The sequence below is a fragment of the Dermochelys coriacea genome, chromosome 6, assembly GCF_009764565.3.
Source record: "Dermochelys coriacea isolate rDerCor1 chromosome 6, rDerCor1.pri.v4, whole genome shotgun sequence".
NCBI classification, from domain to species: domain Eukaryota; kingdom Metazoa; phylum Chordata; order Testudines; family Dermochelyidae; genus Dermochelys; species Dermochelys coriacea.
The window spans coordinates 78,385,224-78,404,650 of NC_050073.1; the positions used below are offsets into that span (position 1 = coordinate 78,385,224).

General features: G+C 39.5%; 1 protein-coding gene across 1 annotated transcript in view; it reads left to right on the forward strand.

Moving 5' to 3' along the window:
• SCFD1 (sec1 family domain containing 1) overlaps window positions 1-19,427 on the forward strand; it is a 139,872-nt gene that overhangs the window by 91,352 nt on the left and 29,093 nt on the right. The window contains 2 exon segments of the mRNA XM_038405110.2: window positions 4,033-4,108; window positions 16,088-16,141. Of these exon segments, the coding sequence (XP_038261038.1) occupies window positions 4,033-4,108; window positions 16,088-16,141 (130 nt within the window).

A 19,427-nucleotide genomic window follows, 5' to 3' on the forward strand; every position in this document is an offset into this window, starting at 1 on the left:
CCTTCACAGAGTTGCTGGAGAACTACAGATTCCTCTTGAAGAGGTCCACGACTCCCAGCACAAACTCTTAGACATCCTCCACTCATGCGGATCCAACAGAATAGCTCTCCATATTAATGAAGCCATGTTGGAGTCGGCAAGGACAGTTTGGCATGCCCCTGCCACCTGCACTCACACCCCCAAGAGGGCAGAGAAATGTTATGTGCCAGCAAAAGGGGTGGAATTTTTGTTTTCTCACCCCACTCCCAACTCACTGGTCCAGGCCGCTTCTGAAAGGCCCTGACAGCAACATCCCCTTTCTCCTCTTATGGATAAAGAGCGCCATCACCTGGATCTGTTGAGGAGAAAGGTCTTTTCATCATCTAGCTTCCAGTTCAGGATAATCAATTACCAGGCACTAATAGCTAAATACAACTTCCTGAAGAACACTCAGTTTGCAGAGTTTATTGACAGCCTTCTGCAACAGGACAGAGCCTATTTCCAAGCTCTGATAGATGAAGACAAATTGATAGCCAAGACTCCTCTCCAATCCACAGTCAATGCCACTGATACCTCCTCTAGAGCTATGACTGCTGCCATTTTTATGCACAGGGAATCATGGCTCCATGAATCAAAGTTCCCTAGGGAGGTCCAGAATACTATCAAGGACCTCCCCTTTGATGAATTGCAGGTCTTCAACCAAAAGACGGGCAAGAGTTCCTCCATATCCTCTAGGACTCGAGAGTTACCCTCCACTCACTGGGGATATACATGCCTGCCTCTAAGAGGAAGTTTCACCGCCCATCATTTAGACCTAGACATATGACTCAGCTCTTTTTCCACTAGAAGCCATGTGAACCACCACACAACAGGCAGAAGGTTCGAAAGATCCGCATCTGCACATCCTCTGCAACAGGCTATCCACCTCAATCTCACCCTCCAGGCTCAACATTATTTTTGATGGGCGCTTGAGAGTCACGAACCACGAAGCCCAACTCCTCTCAACCCCCAAATGGTGTGTGTGGGTTGAATCTAGCACTCTTTTTCAACACCTGGAGTGCAACAACAATAGACAAGTGGGTGCTGAACGTAATCCACTCTGGCTATATGATGATTTGCATCCCTACCTCCACCAAAACCTCTCCACCCCACTTTGGGGGCCACTCTCATGAGGGTATTCTCAAACGAGGTGGACTCCTTATTAGAGCGAGGAGCAATAGAACACATTCCTCCTCAATACCATGCATGTTTCCTTCCTGGTACCCAAAAAGAAGGGCAGTTGGAGGCCAATCCTTGACCTCCACCATCTCAACTGCTTCATTTGCAAACTCAGTTTTCACATGGTCATGTTGGCATCTATAAGCCCATCTTTAAAAAAGGGCATGCAGTTTGTGGCTCTCAACATGAAGGACGCCTACTTTCATGTAGACATTCATCCTGCTCACAGTTGTTTCTTCAGATTTATGGTGGACTCGAGCCATTTTCAGTATAGTGTGACCCTTTTTGGCATACCAACTGCCCGCAGAGCCTTTACCAAGGTATTCTCGGTAATAACAGCTCACGTCAGAAGTCGCAGTCTCATTGTCTTCCCCTGCCTCAGTGACCAGATGCTCATCATCAGGTCTTGCCAGGAAGCCTATGCATCAACTACGATGGTGCTGCACCTCCTCTCTTCACTGGGAATCAGTGTAAGTGCTGAAAAATCTGTTCTCACCCACACACAATCTCTGGATTTCATTGGGACCACCTTGAATTCTATTACTGCAAGAACATACTTGCCCAAGAACAGGTTCCAGACCATGAACACTGTCATAACTCAGATCACAGACGACCCTTGAGTACCAGTCAAGACATGTCTGTCTCTTTTAAATTATATGGCCTCATGCACTTGCATCATACCATTCACAAAATTCCACCTTTGTTGTCTTCAGTGTGGCTGCAGTCATTTTAGTCTCCAAACTGCCATTCCACAAACCTCACGGTAACAATTCCCACCATGATAGTATCTTTCCTCATCAGGTATGCGTGGGTGTCCCCTTTCTTTCCTCACTGGACAGGACCAATATTACAGATGCATCCCTATTTGGTTGGGGATCCCACATGAATGGCTGAACAGCACAAGGTACCTGGACATCTCAAAGTCCAGGATGCACATCAATATCAAGGCCTTTCTTCCATTCATCCATGCTCACAGTGTCTTATAATGTCAGACGTTGTGACGCTCTTCTACATCAACAAGCAGAGAGAAGCAAGATCCATCTCCCTGTGTACAGAAGCAGTCAGCTTGTGGAGCTGGTGTGTGAGCAACTGAATCACCTATCAGCAGCCCACCTTCCGGGGAAGCAAAATGTGCTTCCAGGCTCCATCGCAGACATTTTGCAGTCAACCATGGGTGGGAGCACCATGACTTGGTCCTGCACAATATTTTCGCTCTATGGGGAACCCCAATCAGGGATATCTCTGCCACTCAAATGAAGAGAAAATGCATAACGTATAGCTCCAGAAGGGGCCAAGGTCACCACTCCCAGGGTGATGCTCTACTGCTTCCCTGGTTGGACTAGTTTAACTATGCCTTCCCTCCACTACAGCTCCTGCCATGAGTTCTACACAAATCTGGCAGCACAGGGCCTGGGTCCTCCTGATCACCTCCTACTGGCCCAGACAGTTTCCATGAAGGTCACTTTCCTCGTAGCCATTATCTCAGCTAGAAGGGTTGGCAAGCTTGGATCGGTGATGGCAGATCCTCCTTATGCTATATTCCATAAGGATACGGATTCTTTGCATCTATACCCCAAATTCACACCCAAAGTAGCTTTAGAATTTCACCTTAACCAATCGATTCACTCACCTATATTCTTCCCAAAACTGCATGCTTCCTCAGAAGAATGAAGACTGCATTCCCTCAATATTTGGTGGGCCTTGGTCTTTTACCTGTAAAGAACAAAACCAATCAGGAAGTCCCTGAGACTATTCATCGCTATAACAGAAAGAATCAGGGGGCATGCCATCGCCACTCAGAGAGTCTCCAGATGGATCTCTGGCTGCATTCTACTCTATCAGCTGTCCCAGGGGTAAGAGCTCATTTCACAAGAGCACAAGCAACAACTATGACATCACTTCAGGAGGTGCCTCTCCTTGATACCTGTAAAGCGGTCATGTGGAGCTTTGCTCACATGTCTGTAAGACATTATACCTTGGTGCAGGACTACTCTGCTGATGCCTCCTTTGGGGAAGCAGTTCTCCACTCAGCTCTACCATCTAGACACTAAAAATCATGGACTGAATGGAGACACTGGATTTATGGCCAGTCCATGATTTTTAGTGTCTAGCAGACTTATGAATTTAAGCTCCCAGGCTCATCTTTTGAAAGTGTTTGTGCAGATTTCCTTTAAGGATAACGACTAATAGGTCGGATACAGAGAGACTGCTTTGTAAAAAGTGTTCACCCACAGGGTGAACAGAGACACTGAATTTATGGCTTATTACAACAATCTGTAACCTACCTCGAACTTATCCTTGTCATTGAGTCATATCAGCTGATGATTATTTTATTTATTTATTTATTGTGGTACCTTGGGGACCCGGTCATGGATCAGGGTCTCTCTGTGCCAGATGCTGTTCACATAAATAACAAAAAAGAAGATCCCTGCTCTGAAGAGCTTACAGTCTAAGGCAAGATACAGCAGACAGGGGGAGCAAAAGGTAACAATGAGACCAAACTGAACATCATGAAAAGCGATGGTTGCAGCATACTGGCTATCTAACTATTGTCAAGTTTTTTGTAGGGCACTTGCCAGAGGAGATCTATAAGGACAAAGAGGTGGCTTTGGGGATGTGCATATGGAGTAGCATCTGAGAAAACACAAAGTTAATATTAAAAACTGCTGCTTTTGTTCAGTCTGCCAACAAATAAAAAACCTTAATATAATGGTTGAGGGCACAATTTTACTACAGCATACCATTTTGTTTAATGGATAGCAAGTTAAAATTATATGAAAGTTCTGCAGACTTGTCAAATTCATATACTGTGTTGTCTTTGTTTTTGTTTTTCAGTCTGTTTTCACGTGTTATGAATACGGGCTCACAGTTTGTGATGGAAGGAGTGAAGAATTTGGTATTGAAACAACAAGTGAGTTTAAGAATGGAAAACAATAAATGAAATTTTTAGACTGCTTTGATGGCACATTTCAGACAAATATTTGACCATAATTTATCCATGTAATACATTTTATTAAAATGAATGGTGCTAAGGATAAAAAATTAAGCATAACAGACCTTCTCTAAGACTCCATATGCATATAGTATAAATACATTATTTGTTTTTTATATTTCGATTGTAGCTTTTAATTTGTAAACAAATTATTTTTCACTGTTGAGAAGCTTATTGTCCATGAATAATATCCTGAATTATCCCTGTGAGGCCCTATGCTCAAGGGACATTTGCTCCCAAAAAGTGTAATAGATGTCTTAGGTCCACCAGTTCCTTCTGAAAACTAATTTCAACACCATGAAAGGAATAAATATGCATCTTTAGGTATTTTTTAATAAATACCCATAACCTTCATAAACACAGAATATGTGGACATGTGCTGTTTTTCCTTAGATTATCTCATATTTTGTCATTGACAGTAACCATTCCAAAATTATTGAAAGTCTAATACTATTTTGATTCTTCTGTTCATTCACATATCAGGCACTTCTAATTTAGCTCATCTAAGATATAAAACAACCTCAGCCTTGAAGAAATGTAGCATGGAAAAGAGTAACAAGTCTAATAATAATACCTGGGTCTTGTATAGCACTTTTCAACAGTAGATCTCAAAGAACTTTATAAAGGAGGTCAAATATCATTATCCATATTTTACAGGTCGACAAACTGAGTCACACAGAGATTAAATGATTTGTCCAAGGTCACCCAACAGACCAGCAGCAGAGCTGGAAATAGAAGTCAAGTCGTCTCAGTACCAGTCTAGTGTGCTATCGACTAGGCCACATTGCCTTCTCTTAATATATTTCATAGAATCATAGAATCATAGAATATCAGGGTTGGAAGGGACCCCAGAAGGTCATCTAGTCCAACCCCCTGCTCAAAGCAGGACCAAGTCCCAGTTAAATCATCCCAGCCAGGGCTTTGTCAAGCCTGACCTTAAAAACCTCTAAGGAAGGAGATTCTACCACCTCCCTAGGTAACGCATTCCAGTGTTTCACCACCCTCTTAGTGAAAAAGTTTTTCCTAATATCCAATCTAAACCTCCCCCATTGCAACTTGAGACCATTACTCCTCGTTCTGTCATCTGCTACCATTGAGAACAGTCTAGAGCCATCCTCTTTGAAACCCCCTTTCAGGTAGTTGAAAGCAGCTATCAAATCCCCCCTCATTCTTCTCTTCTGCAGACTAAACAATCCCAGCTCCCTCAGCCTCTCCTCATAAGTCATGTGCTCTAGACCCCTAATCATTTTCGTTGCCCTTCGTTGTACTCTTTCCAATTTATCCACATCCTTCCTGTAGTGTGGGGCCCAAAACTGGACACAGTACTCCAGATGAGGCCTCACCAGTGTCGAATAGAGGGGAACGATCACGTCCCTCGATCTGCTCGCTATGCCCCTACTTATACAACCCAAAATGCCATTGGCCTTCTTGGCAACAAGGGCACACTGCTGACTCATATCCAGCTTCTCGTCCACTGTCACCCCTAGGTCCTTTTCCGCAGAAAATTTATTTAGCTTCACTTAAGAAAAATCTTGCATAGTATAATTCACTTGTGACTCTGCCAATCATGAGTTGTCTCAAAAATATCATCACTCCTTTATACAGTTTATATGTAAATTCAGTCTTTTGGCTGAAATCTTAAAATCAAGTTATGGTTATCACAAGTTAAAAGTCAACTCCTGGGGAGGATTTAGATTGGCTAAATTGTTATAGGAAACATTCATTTAAATTTCCTGAACATTGTATGATGAAAATGTTGCAGTAATACCATTAAAATGATGGGCCATAGAAGAATGAATGGAGTAAACAGATTTTAATCCATTGAATTTCTCATTTATTTTTGTTTTAAATAGCCTTGGTTCTGCAACCTAAGAACTAAATAAAATTAAAACTTTTTTTTTCCAAATAGAAGGTCTTAGTATAGGCTGATCCAGTAGCTGAGCAAAAACCAAAAGAAAAAAAAATCAATTTGATTTTTATTCTGATCTTAATAATTTTTTTCATTCTATTGCTTTATGATCAGAATATCTTTTATGCATCAAAAATATCAACTGTCACACAAAACTTTTTAACTGGTTTCCATAGCTTTTATAAGGCAATTTGTGAGGCTAATTCTACAGGAATATGATTGTGAATAGAGGTTATGCATTATATTATACAGTTAGGATCAGTAAGACATAATGAAATATTTATAATTTAAGAAAATAATTTAAAAGTGCTGCTTTTACATTGTTTGCCAAAGACCTCTTTAAAACATTTATTTCTTGCAACTATGTCTAATAGTGATATTTCATACGAGACCCACTGTGACTGACTCTTGTTGAGGGAAATTACAAAAGCTTTTTCACATACCTGGCTTTAAAACGTAATAGCTTAGTTGACAACAAGTTGAAACAGAACTTACTGTCTGACTTTTTTGTTTTGGAGATTCATTGACTGATTGAGAAGCTGTAAAATGCAGGTTTATAAGGTTTCTGATCTGGCTTTTAACTCTTGTGTCCAGTATTGTATTGTTTATGTTAAGACTCCTTGGGATAGCCAAATAAGATGCCTTTTTGCATGATTTTTAAGCATGCTGCAAGTTTTTTGGGGGGTAGGGGGGCCTTTGTTTTAATGTTAGCCTTTTTTTTTTCTGGGGCAGCACTCAGGCAGGGATTTATGTTCTTTTTTGCTCAACATCTTTTTCAGTTTAATTGGTATCTAACTTATACTTTGGAATTTCCTTTTCTGATGTATATTCTTTCAGAAAGACATTGTCAATTCAGTCATTTTCTAAATTCTCCTCAAGCTTATTGTAACTCTTGCTCAGGCCCTCATCCTGATACTGCAACCGCTTCTCCCTTACAACCACATCACTACCCTCCAGTCTACCCAAACAAAGTTGCTAAGATCATTTTCCTTGTCTGTCACTTGGACAACATTGCTTCCCTTTTAGAATTTCACCACTGGCTTTCATTCTTCCACCAAATTAAATTCATGCTTCTTGTCCTAACCTTCAAAGCATTCTATTCTATTTAGGTTCTTATATCCTGCTCGTCACAATAGTATCTGAACACCCTTCAATTCTGCCCCATACTTTTTCATTCCTGTTTTTCTATTATGCTTCTTTCTCATACCCCAACTTTTTGCTCCTTCAGTGATGCCAGCCCTGTTTGCACCTCCCATAAACATCTCCACACTTACTTCCATATGCCCCTTTTGCATGGAAAGCTCCATGATATAATCTATACAGCTGCTTACCATATACTCTTTCAAATCCCTCATTTCTGCTGTGATGTCCAGTTATAGCTAGGCAGATAAGCTGTGACTGATCCTCTTCCCTTTCCTTCCTTTTCCTGCTCCCTTACTCCTATTAACTTCCCCATTCCTTCCATTCCCTCCACTTCCAATTTAAAAAATTGAAAAATAAAATAAAAACAACAAAAGGTAACTAACGAAGCTATGCCAATTCATCAACTTATATGTATGTTTTGAGGTGTTCTAGATCGAAGGCCCACGAGGGCAGGCATGATCTCGTACTTGTGTCCCAATGCAGTGGGGATTGGACAATTATATTAAACATAATATAAATGATTACTAATAATTATCACCCTTGAACTGACCTGTAAGGCTATTGTCCTTTCTTCCCTCAGTTCTCTACTCGAGGCCTATTTCTGCCATAACACATATGAGAAATCGGCCACTTGGAATGAATAGGACCAAGGGCAGTTGGTTGATATTTAAATAATTGTAAAACAAAAAAAAGTAAAATAACAAACGAGTGGGTTTTTTTTAATCTCTGGCTGCTACCGCTATAGATTGTGTATATTTGCCTCCCTTTATCCCAAGATTAATATGCTACTTGCCTTCTTAGATTGCAAGTTCTTAAGAGCAGGCCTCATGTCTATCTTCATTTGCACTAATCCTGGCACCTGATTGTGACCACAGCTTCTGGATACTACTGGATTATAAATACTAAATAGTAATAACGAAAAGCCCACTTTTACTTATGGTGTTCAAGATAAGACTATGGGTTATCTTATCTTACTGCTAAAAAGTAAAATACAAAATTTAACCCATCAGTACTATTCAGTGGTGAAAAATTAGCTTATTCACAAACAATTTAAGCACAACAAATGTAAATGTAATCAAATGTAAACATGAGTTAATAAAATTACCTCACTTAACAGTTACAGTTAACTTTGAAGGCTGGCTAATGTCATAAGCAGAAACTTCATTACAACTTTAGTGTTAACATCTTTAGTGCCAGTTAAATAACATTCAGCTAAAATAACAAAAAAAATTAATGTAAGGTTAATGTAAGGAAAGTGAATAATTAAGTCTTTTGTTCTCAAACTTCTTTTATACTGGGTACTTATAAAAATTAATACTTGTGTTATGTTTCTAATTCATGTAAAAGAAAGAATAATGGAAAATAATATAAACAAGAAATAATACTCTTTCCTGTCATAACTGAATAAGACATACAAATGTTACCAATCATTTCACTTTACTAGATGTGTGCTTTTAAAACATAAATCAAAGTATATGGTGATAGTAAATTTAACATTTTGCTTGTTCCTGTCATCATTCATATCTATTCTTTTAAAAGAAAGAAAACCAAATGCATCCGATGAAGTGAGCTGTAGCTCACAAAAGCTTATGCTCAAATAAATTTGTTAGTCTCTAAGGTGCCACAAGTACTCCTTTTCTTTCTGCGAATACAGACTAACACGGCTGCTACTCTGAAATCATTCTTTTAAAAAGAAGTCACTTTTACTGAAGTTATATTAGCGTAGTTAGGTTATTTTCTATTTCTTTAATCATTGTATTTTTCCTATTTAATTTTAATACTTTTTTAAAACAAAAGTGTCCGAAGAACTAGAAAACAATAATACCTTTGTAAATGCTAACCAGTAGCCTTCTAGTTGATGGCGATATTATATATTTATATCCCATTAAGGAATTTGAAAAGAAGCAGTTTTTCCATATAAATTTCAACTTGCTGATTAGTAGTCAATTTTACATTTTTGATACTAGTTTTATATTTATCTCAAATTTAACTTCAAATATTTTTATCTGAATCTCATAATGATTCATATATAATAAAAACAAACGAGGGTTAAAATTAAGAAAATGAGAAAAGGTTATACACATAGTTAGAGAGGAACAGAAAGATTTGGTAAGGTGCTAAAAGTAAAACAAAAAAAACCTGCAGAAAATCAGTGGCAAAACTGGGAACACAACCCAGATATCAAGACCCCTGTTGTAACCACTTTAGATTTCCTTTATCCCAACCATAGGTGCTGGAACAATTTTGATAGTGGGGGCACTGATAGCCATTTACAAAACTGTAAACCCTGTATATGATGGAAACCACTTGAAATCTAGTTCCAGCACTTATAATCCCAAACATTTCCTTCAGAGTTTGAGGAATTTGTGTGTTGTCAAATGATCTTATTTAAGTTACATCAAAATCAAACATTTTCATGTGAGTTATGCAGAATATATCTCCTCACAGAGAGACTGCACCCTAAACTCAATTTAAGTCTTTTACCTCCTTATGTTTGTTTTCTATCAGGATCCTTATCAATCCATTCCAACTCTGTTGGCTCTTTTTCTTTCTCCCTCAAACATTTTTCTACCATTCCTTCCTCATTCTAGTGGGGAAGCTATCCAGCTATTTATATGGCCCCCTCATAGTTTTAATCATAGAATCATAGCACTGGAGAGGTCATCTAGTCCAGTCCCCTGCACTCATGACAGGAATAAGTATTATCTAGACTGTCCCTGACAAGTGTTTCTCTAACCTGTTCTTAAAAATCTCCAGTGATGGAGATTCCACAGTCTCCCTAGGCAATTTATTCCAGTGCTTAACCACCCTGACAGGAACTTTTTCCTAATAGCCAACCTAAACCTCCCTTGCTGCAGTTTAAGCCCTTCTTGTCCTGTCCTAAGAGGTTAAGAAGAACAATTTTTCTCCCTCCTCCTTGTAACAACTTTTTATGTACTTGAAAACTATTACATTCCCTCTCAGTCCTCTTTTTTGCAGACTAAACAAACCCAGTTTTTTCAATCTTCCCTCATAGGTCTTGTTTTCTAGACCTCTAATCATTTTTGTTGCTCTTCTCTGGACTTTCTCCAATTTCTCCACATCTTTCCTGAAATATGGCACCCAGAACGAGACACAATACTCCAGTTGAAGCCTAATTAGTGCAGCGCAGCGTAGAGTAGAATTACTTCTCGTGTCTTGCTTACAGCACTCCTACTAGTATATCCCAGAATGATGTTTGGGGTTTTTTTTTTTTTTTTTTTTTTTTTTTTTTTTGCAACAGTATTACACTGTTGACTCTCATTTAGCACATGGTCCCCTCTGATCCTCGGATCCCTTTCCGCAGTACTCCTTCCTAGGCAGTCATTTTGTACATGTGCAACTGATTGTTCCTTCCTAAATGGAGTACTTTGCATTTGTGCTTATTGTATTTCATCCTATTTACTTCAGATCATTTCACCAGTTTGTTCAGATCATTTTGAATCATAATCCTATCCTCCAAAGCACTTACCACCCCTCCCATCTTAGTATCATTCGCAGACTTTATAAGTGTATTTTCTATGCCATTATCTAAATCATTGATGAAGATGTTGAACAGAACTGGACCCAGAACTGATCCCTGCGGGACCCCACTCATTATGCCCTTGAACCACTAATAACTGCTCTCTGGGAACGGTTTTCCAGTTATACACCCACCCTATAGTAGCTCTATCTACGTTGCATTTCCCTAGTTTGTTTATGAGAAGGTCATGTGAAACAGTATCAAAAGCTTTACTAAAGTCAAGATATATCACGTCTACCACTTCCCCCCATCCACAAGGCTTGTCACCCTATCAAAGAAAGCTATCGTATTGGTTTGACATGATTTATTCTTGACAAATGCATGCTGACTGTTACTTATCACCTTATTATCTTCTAGATGTTTGCAAATTGATTACTTAATTATTTTCCGGGTACAGAAGTTAAGCTGATTGGTCTGTAATTCCCCGAGTTGTCCTTATTTCCCTTTTTATAGATTGGCACTATATTTGCCCTTTTTCAATCTTCTGGAATCTCTCCCGTCTTCCATGATATTTCAAAGATAATCGCTAATGACTCAGATATCTCCTCAGTCAGCTCCTTGAGTATTTTAGGATGCATTTCATCAGGCACTGGTGACTTGAAAAATCTAACTTGTCTAAGTAATTTTTAACTTGTTCTTTCCCTATTTTAGCCTTTGATCCTACCTCATTTTCACTGGTATTTACTATGTTAGACATCCAATCGCCACCAACCTTCTTGGTGAAAACCGAAACAAAGTCATTAAGCACCTAATGTATTTATCTTCACAACTTCCCTGTGAGGTAGGAAAGTGCTATTATCCCCATTTTCTGGATGAGGAAGTGAGGTACAGAGAAGCTAAGTGACACACAGCATCACACAGGAGTCTCTAGTGGAGCAGGGAATTGAATCCAGGATTTAAAAGTCATAGGCTAGTGCCCTAACCATTGGACTGTCCTTCCTCTCTGACCTTCCTTCTCTCAGCAAATCTCCAAAGGGAATTATTGCCTCTCTTCCAGCACAACATCTTCGGGTGCAGTTAGTTTGGTTTTTCACCCTTTAACAGTACAAGGCTACATTTTTTGTGCTTGTTTTACCATATTCCTAGCCTTAAATTACTATGATTTAATCTTAGTTTGTCTTTTTTATGTTGTTGTTCATTTACAGAGCAAGCATCTAGCATCTCCAGATTTTCCATCTCCTACTTAAAATCTTACCACTTTGTTCACATCTTTTTCATGCCTTCAAATCAGTGGTTCTCCAAATTTTGAGGTTCATGACCAAAAATGGCTTAAAACAATCTGGAAAGAACCTTGTTGCTATCTTTAACCTTGAGACTCACTGTTTTCCTGATGATATAGCATTGTAGTGTAGTGATGAATGCTCTCAAACTGCATTCTATTTAGTTTAAAGAAAAAATCTTTTGTCCCGTTTCACTTGCTCCTGGCCTTCTAAAAGGCTAATCGCCTTTTATGATGAGATTACTGGTTCTGTGGATGAAGGGAAAGCAGTGGATGTATTGTTTCTTGACTTTAGCAAAGCTTTTGACACGGTCTCCCACAGCATTCTTGTCAGCAAGTTAAGGAAGTATGGGCTGGATGAATGCACTATAAGGTGGGTAGAAAGCTGGCTAGATTGTCGGGCTCAACGGGTAGTGATCAATGGCTCCATGTCTAGTTGGCAGCCGGTGTCAAGTGGAGTGCCCCAGGGGTCGGTCCTGGGGCCCGTTTTGTTCAATATCTTCATAAATGATCTGGAGGATGGTGTGGATTGCACTCTCAGCAAATTTGCGGATGATACTAAACTGGGAGGAGTGGTAGATACGCTGGAGGGGAGGGATAGGATACAGAAGGACCTAGACAAATTGGAGGATTGGGCCAAAAGAAATCTAATGAGGTTCAATAAGGATAAATGCAGGGTCCTGCACTTAGGATGGAAGAATCCAATGCACCGCTACAGACTAGGGACCGAATGGCTCGGCAGCAGTTCTGCGGAAAAGGACCTAGGGGTGACAGTGGACGAGAAGCTGGATATGAGTCAGCAGTGTGCCCTTGTTGCCAAGAAGGCCAATGGCATTTTGGGTTGTATAAGTAGGGGCATAGCGAGCAGATCGAGGGACGTGATCGTTCCCCTCTATTCGACACTGGTGAGGCCTCATCTGGAGTACTGTGTCCAGTTTTGGGCCCCACACTACAGGAAGGATGTGGATAAATTGGAAAGAGTACAACGAAGGGCAACGAAAATGATTAGGGGTCTAGAGCACATGACTTATGAGGAGAGGCTGAGGGAGCTGGGATTGTTTAGTCTGCAGAAGAGAAGAATGAGGGGGGATTTGATAGCTGCTTTCAACTACCTGAAAGGGGGTTTCAAAGAGGATGGCTCTAGACTGTTCTCAATGGTAGCAGATGACAGAACGAGGAGTAATGGTCTCAAGTTGCAATGGGGGAGGTTTAGATTGGATATTAGGAAAAACTTTTTCACTAAGAGGGTGGTGAAACACTGGAATGCGTTACCTAGGGAGGTGGTAGAATCTCCTTCCTTAGAGGTTTTTAAGGTCAGGCTTGACAAAGCCCTAGCTGGGATGATTTAACTGGGACTTGGTCCTGCTTTGAGCAGGGGGTTGGACTAGATGACCTTCTGGGGTCCCTTCCAACCCTGATATTCTATGATTCTATGATTGATTCTCATTGCCTCTTCTGTTTCATTTGTTATACTTCAGTTTTATGCATTAGTGAGCAGAATGCAGATGAGGCAATCAAAATTGTATGATAAAGTGCAGAACCATGTGGTACATTTTATATGGCACATGTATATTGCCACCTGTATGTGCTGTGTTTATGGCAAATTAGGAGTACAGAAAGTAAGTACAGCTAAAACTTGAATTATAAGGCATATTTAATATTCAATGGATAAAGATCATAGATTTCACTGAGAATCCCATCCTACATTGTTGAATTAGCTTTTCGTTTGGGTATATTGTACTGTAATAATAATTTTAAAAAAAACCAAAACCCTCTGGCTTTCACCGAGACCTTTACACTTGATACGGTAAAGACAATGAAGCAGTAGCAGAGTAATGGTAAAAAGTTCAGTAGATTGCTTTTTAACAAATGACTTAGATAAAAAAGATTAATATTTGAATAAACACACACAGCTCATTATGTATTGCACTGATATTGAAATAGAATTAGGACCGAAGATAATGGTCTATCAAGAGAATTTGGGGGAATCTTATTTTGCAGGATGCGATTCAAATTATTTCTTAGCTAATCCCAGGCAAATAGAATTAAAGCTACTCAGTTGAGTTTCTGCTCCAGGCTTATATTTGTGTTGGCCATTAGAAAAGAACTTTGTAAATACACTTGGATATCAGATCCTTCAGCTGGCTGAACACATTTCCTGAAATTCAACTAGTTTGGCCTACAGGAGAAGCTCAATAGCAGCACACATTATATAAAAGTGTTAACCATTTATTGTATCAGCATTGTCTTCACTTGGTTGTTATGTCTTCTGCCAGTGTTGAAAATTTACACGGAACTTCTGTTTATTCTTTATACAGAGAACATCTGTGGCATGACTGATGAAAGAACCTGATATTAACAAATAAATGTCTTTCATAAACTTGATAGTATATTTTGTTAACTTTTGTAATTTCTAACAGAAAATTTTGGCCTTTTCCTCGTCCCATGGCTATCCTAAGGTGACAGATGAGGATTTGTCTGTCATGAGGAGATACTCTGTTCCACTGTCTCCCAGCCTCCATAATCCCATGGAGCAGGGATGCAACCAGAGGAGGGGAGGAGGAAGACAAGGAGACTCCAACTGGAGATGAAGGGTGTAATAGCATCCCTGTTGGCATAACGGAATGGCAGCCGGTTCAAATTTGAGTGGCGTTGCAAACCTTTGCACCAGGTCTGAAAGCCACTTGTTCAAATTTTGCCTGGCCACACCTCTATCATGACAGAGGGGGAACCAGGCTAAATTTGAATGTCACTGCAACCTCATGCACCTGCTTGGTGTGCCTCCCCCCCCTTATACTCCTTTCGGCACTTATGGACATTGGGCATCCCCATGGAGAAGCAGAGCAGGGGGCACTAGGAGGGTGGGAGGACTGGATGTGGGCTTTTGATGCTTCCTGGGGCAACAGAGATCTAGAAAGAGTATAGGGTCTGGGGCTCTCAGAACTGCCTGACCCCTAGTGGGTAGGGTGTGCTTCAACATGACCACCTATCTGGGTAAGAGCTGGGCAATGTGTGGGGAAGAGTGAGAAGAAGCAGGAGGGAGCTGGGTGCAGTGGGGAGAGCACAGTTTTGCTTGCAAAGGCAGCATGAGAGAGTTCAGACTGGGGAATGGGGAACTGGCAGGGGAGAGCTCAGGGCTGGGTGCAGGTGCAGTAGAGGGAGAGCTCTGGGCCCCCTCCTGAGGAAAATTCTGGTTGCACCAGATTGGAGGGGGGTTGTTGCCATCCTCGATCCTCATATCAGTCTCTAGGGACTGTTACAAGCCAAAATAATCTAGGATTGCCCTAAACCGTGCAGTGGATAGAACAGGCCCTAGGATCCAGAAGTTGCAAATGGCTCCTTTGGGTCACCTGCCTCAGCTTACTGAGTGCAGCTAAGGATTCAGCCACAATCTTTGGGGGAAAAAATTGCTGTATGTCTAGAGAAGCAAACTGCAGATTTTTTTAAACAAATCAAGTTTTTAAAGCATGTCCTTGCACTGCTTGAAAACTGCTAAATAAGACCAACCTCACTAGGCCTATGGTATGGCAAACAATTTCAAGCATGTGGTACATGTACTTGTGTAATTATGATTTGGGTGGTGGGGGTTGTGAAATACATTGAAATTTAAATCTGTTGTTTTCTGGAGGCAGCTGCTTATTTGACAAGGGAAGAATAGCAAAAGAAAGGGAAGGAGCATGTTTCTCAAATGTAATCTGCTGTAGGAGATGCACTGTGCTCTTCCCTAAAGATTTTAGTATAGTTCTTCATTGTTTCATTTTATTTTAATCTAAAATAAGTCATTTATATGGCAAGTATATGGTTACTATTTAAAAAGCAATTTTACCTACTCCTTTTAAAAATCATTGGTATTTTATTTGTTACTTTAAAATTTCTGGACCTATTAACTATTCTGTACAGAAAATAACCTAGAACAGTTATTTTCCCTACAGAACATTACAGTAAAGCAGCTCAAAGTAAAAAATTTGAATGTGCTGTAAATTACAAAATTTAACAGTCCATATAATATAGTTGGGCTGCAGAACAGCTTCTGCATATTTCTTAGTAAACATTTTTGTAACTCAAGTTTCTAATTCTCTTCCACAGAATCTGCCAGTCACACGTATCCTAGACAACCTTATGGAGATGAAGTCAAATCCTGTGAGTATAATTATATTCATTTTAGGCAGAGAGAAATAGAAAACCAGATCTTTTCAATTGTGGTACACATAATATGGCTGCCACACTGTTGTTAATGTAGTCGCAATTAATTTTGGTCTCTCTATATTTTGATTTAAACTATAACAGTTTTCACAGTTATTGTATTATTTCTATAGGAGTCCTGAGTCAAAAATAATTTGATCACATTCAGTAGTTTATGATGTATTTAAAGACTGTATTACAATGCATCTTCACAAGGGAGCCAAATTAAGGTTTCACAGGTAACTTCAATTCTGGCATTTGCTAACTTTTGAGTGCTTGATTTTTGCAACCTTAATGTTCTTTACCGTAGTTTTTTTGCATGTAATAGTATAACAAACTTTTTTCCATTCATAGATCTAACTGTAACCATATCTACAAATTTGGCAAGTCCAGATTTCTATGTTGTGTTGGTAGCACAGGTGTCTGGGGCTAAAGCTTCCCCAAATACACACACTGTTACAGGGAAAAGGAAGATGCAGGGGCACACTGGGCAGGGGGAGGGGAAAGACAACATTTTAACAAGGTGTAAGAGGAAAGGGAAAGAGCCAGATGGTTCACCACCTAACTCCCTTCATCCTTGAAAGAGAGTGTATATTCCTGTGGTTCTATTTCATTCCTTTCCTCTGATGGGGATTGGAATTCCTGACTTTTCCAAGTCTAAGAACAATATTCAGGTTAGGACTGCCTCTTTCCTGTTTGGAATCCAGTCCAGGCCACCATAGCTTCCTGCCACCAGCAGCCCCTTTCTTGATTGGCAGTGAGGAGAATTGGAGAGTTTGGGGAAAAGATGACATGATGATGCAATAGACTGGAGGGAAAGGTCAATAGAAGGAAGGAGTGGAAAAGTAAAGGTAAATATGGAGAGGTTAGAGAGAAGTAAAGAGAGATGCTGAGAGAGACTGAGGTAAAAAAAACCAAGGCTGACAGTCAAACAAAAATGAAAGCAAGAAAGGGAAGGAGAAAAACATCAAACACATTCTATACTGGAAAAAAATTAGAACAAACCCATATATGACAATGTTCAAAGGGCAATGCAAGATTTGCCTCTTTGCCTTGCTCTTCCCAGAATGACCCTCGCTGCAGGAAATATTTGCTTTAAAAATTCTATAATCTGGAATCTGCCACTATTGTATATAACGAACGTGTGATAGTGTTGTATGATTCAAATTCTAGGTTTTGTCAGCATGAGTTTGATATATCCCCCCATATTACTCACAAATGCTAGTTGAACTTCTGTACCACACCATTCTATTCTATATATACCACATGTTTTTACAGGCAACTACTTTAGGAAATTTTAGTGTGTTTTCAAAAATTATTTGTATTTCTACTTCTTTTTCTGTCTATAATCCAGGTGGGATTTCATACAGAAAAAGAGAAATAGCCAGAAATACAAATGTAATATCTCACAAAAACCGTTGTTCAAGCTGATGAGGAGATGAGGGGGATTTCCTTGCCTTTGATAGACTTCATCTCCTCTGGATGTTGCTAAATCATCCTATCTAAGGATCATCTGAGCAAATTTTTGTAAATTGAATCCACCAGATTCCTCAAACAACTGTGTGCTTTAAAAAATACAAGGTAGAATATTACTACACCCTTTGCAGGAACTTTATCGCCCTCTTTTAGTTAGTTGACACTTTTGAGGATGTTCACAACTGGGCTACTTTCACCTACCATTCCATCTCCACCTCTTGCATAGAGTGGTGAGCTGGGCAAACCCAGGAAAACAACATAATTTTGATTTTCTGAAGCCCTTTCCCACACCCAAATATCAGTCATGTGGGGGTGTGCAGGGAATAACTAAAACAAGTGCCAAGAAATAATTGAACACACAAACTACCCTGTTGTAAATGTAATCAACTCTAAATCACAAACAATAAAACCAAATTCTCTGGCTAACACAGTCAATGAATGAAGCCAAGAAAGGAGGTTGTGTCTCAAGAAAGGTATAGGTGACCTTGTAGTAACTTCTAAAGGCAAGATGCTTCATAGAATATTTCTATAATCTACCAGTAGGTGTCACTCAGAGCATTAAAGTTGAGAACCAAAATTAAGAAATCACAGACAAGTGAGTTAAAATGGAAAGTTTTGAATAAACATTCAGCTTCCTCAGTTTACAAGTTTAAGAACTGGTCTGGAAAAGATCGCATTTCATATACTTTATTTTTGCTGGCTTGGTATTTTCACATTGTACTGACATGAGAATAGCAAAGATCACTTAGATGATTTCAGGTTGACCTTCTCACTAGATCATATTAAAACATGGGAATTATTGATTCAATCCCGTGGAGATTTACAATGCGAGCTGCTTCCATGTTGGAGACTAGGGTTCAGGACCAAAATCAGGAATCCCATTCTCCAAGCCAATGGAGACCAGGCGCCACAAAAAGCAACTCTTTTAACCTATATGTGAAAGGCTGCCAGTAGTTTGCTGAACAAGTACTCCCTTTGGGCTGACTAAAAGAGAAGCATGAAGTAGCGTTTGGGGGATGTCATGTATCTGGGCTTGCAATAGGAGCATCAATTGTAGAAAAGTAAAACTGTATCTGAAAGGAAAAATTAATGACACATAGAGTTACACTAGTGTGATGTTTGTTCATGTTCTAATGCATAGGGTCCTTCCCATCCCCAAAACAGGAAAAATAGCCACTTCTCCTGCTGGCAAAAGATAAGATACAGAAAAGAAAGCTGAAAAACTGACTTTTTCCACAGAACTTGAGTAAATCTCCATTTAATGTATTGGACTCTTACCTGCTAGGTCCCGTGGTAGATATGTGAAACATATATAGATATAAATGCATGTCTTGCATAGAAACTAGATAAAATACTATCTACATAGAAATGATACATTAATCACTGCAAATTATGTAGCTATATTCAAAATACATGCTAAATATAAAATGCTACATTAAAGTAATGTGAAATGTAAAAGCTTTTCTAGTATCGGTGTCCACAAATATTACTTTGTCAATTTTAAATTATTCTGGAATACATTTCAGAGTGCAGTGTTTTTTTGCCATGTGGTCTTTCAGAGCTCTGCCGTGCAAAATAGATATAGAGTTCTCTTAAATCCGCCTCAATATGGTATTGTGTGTTTCTCAAATATTCTCCTCCCTGCTGATTGTCCTCTCCCAAAGGGACAGCTACCAGGAAGGAGAAATGAGCCCCATACCTATGGTTTCTGATCCTTTCAGCAGAAACAGGAATTTAAGAGCAGTTCTTAGCAGCAGTAACACTACCC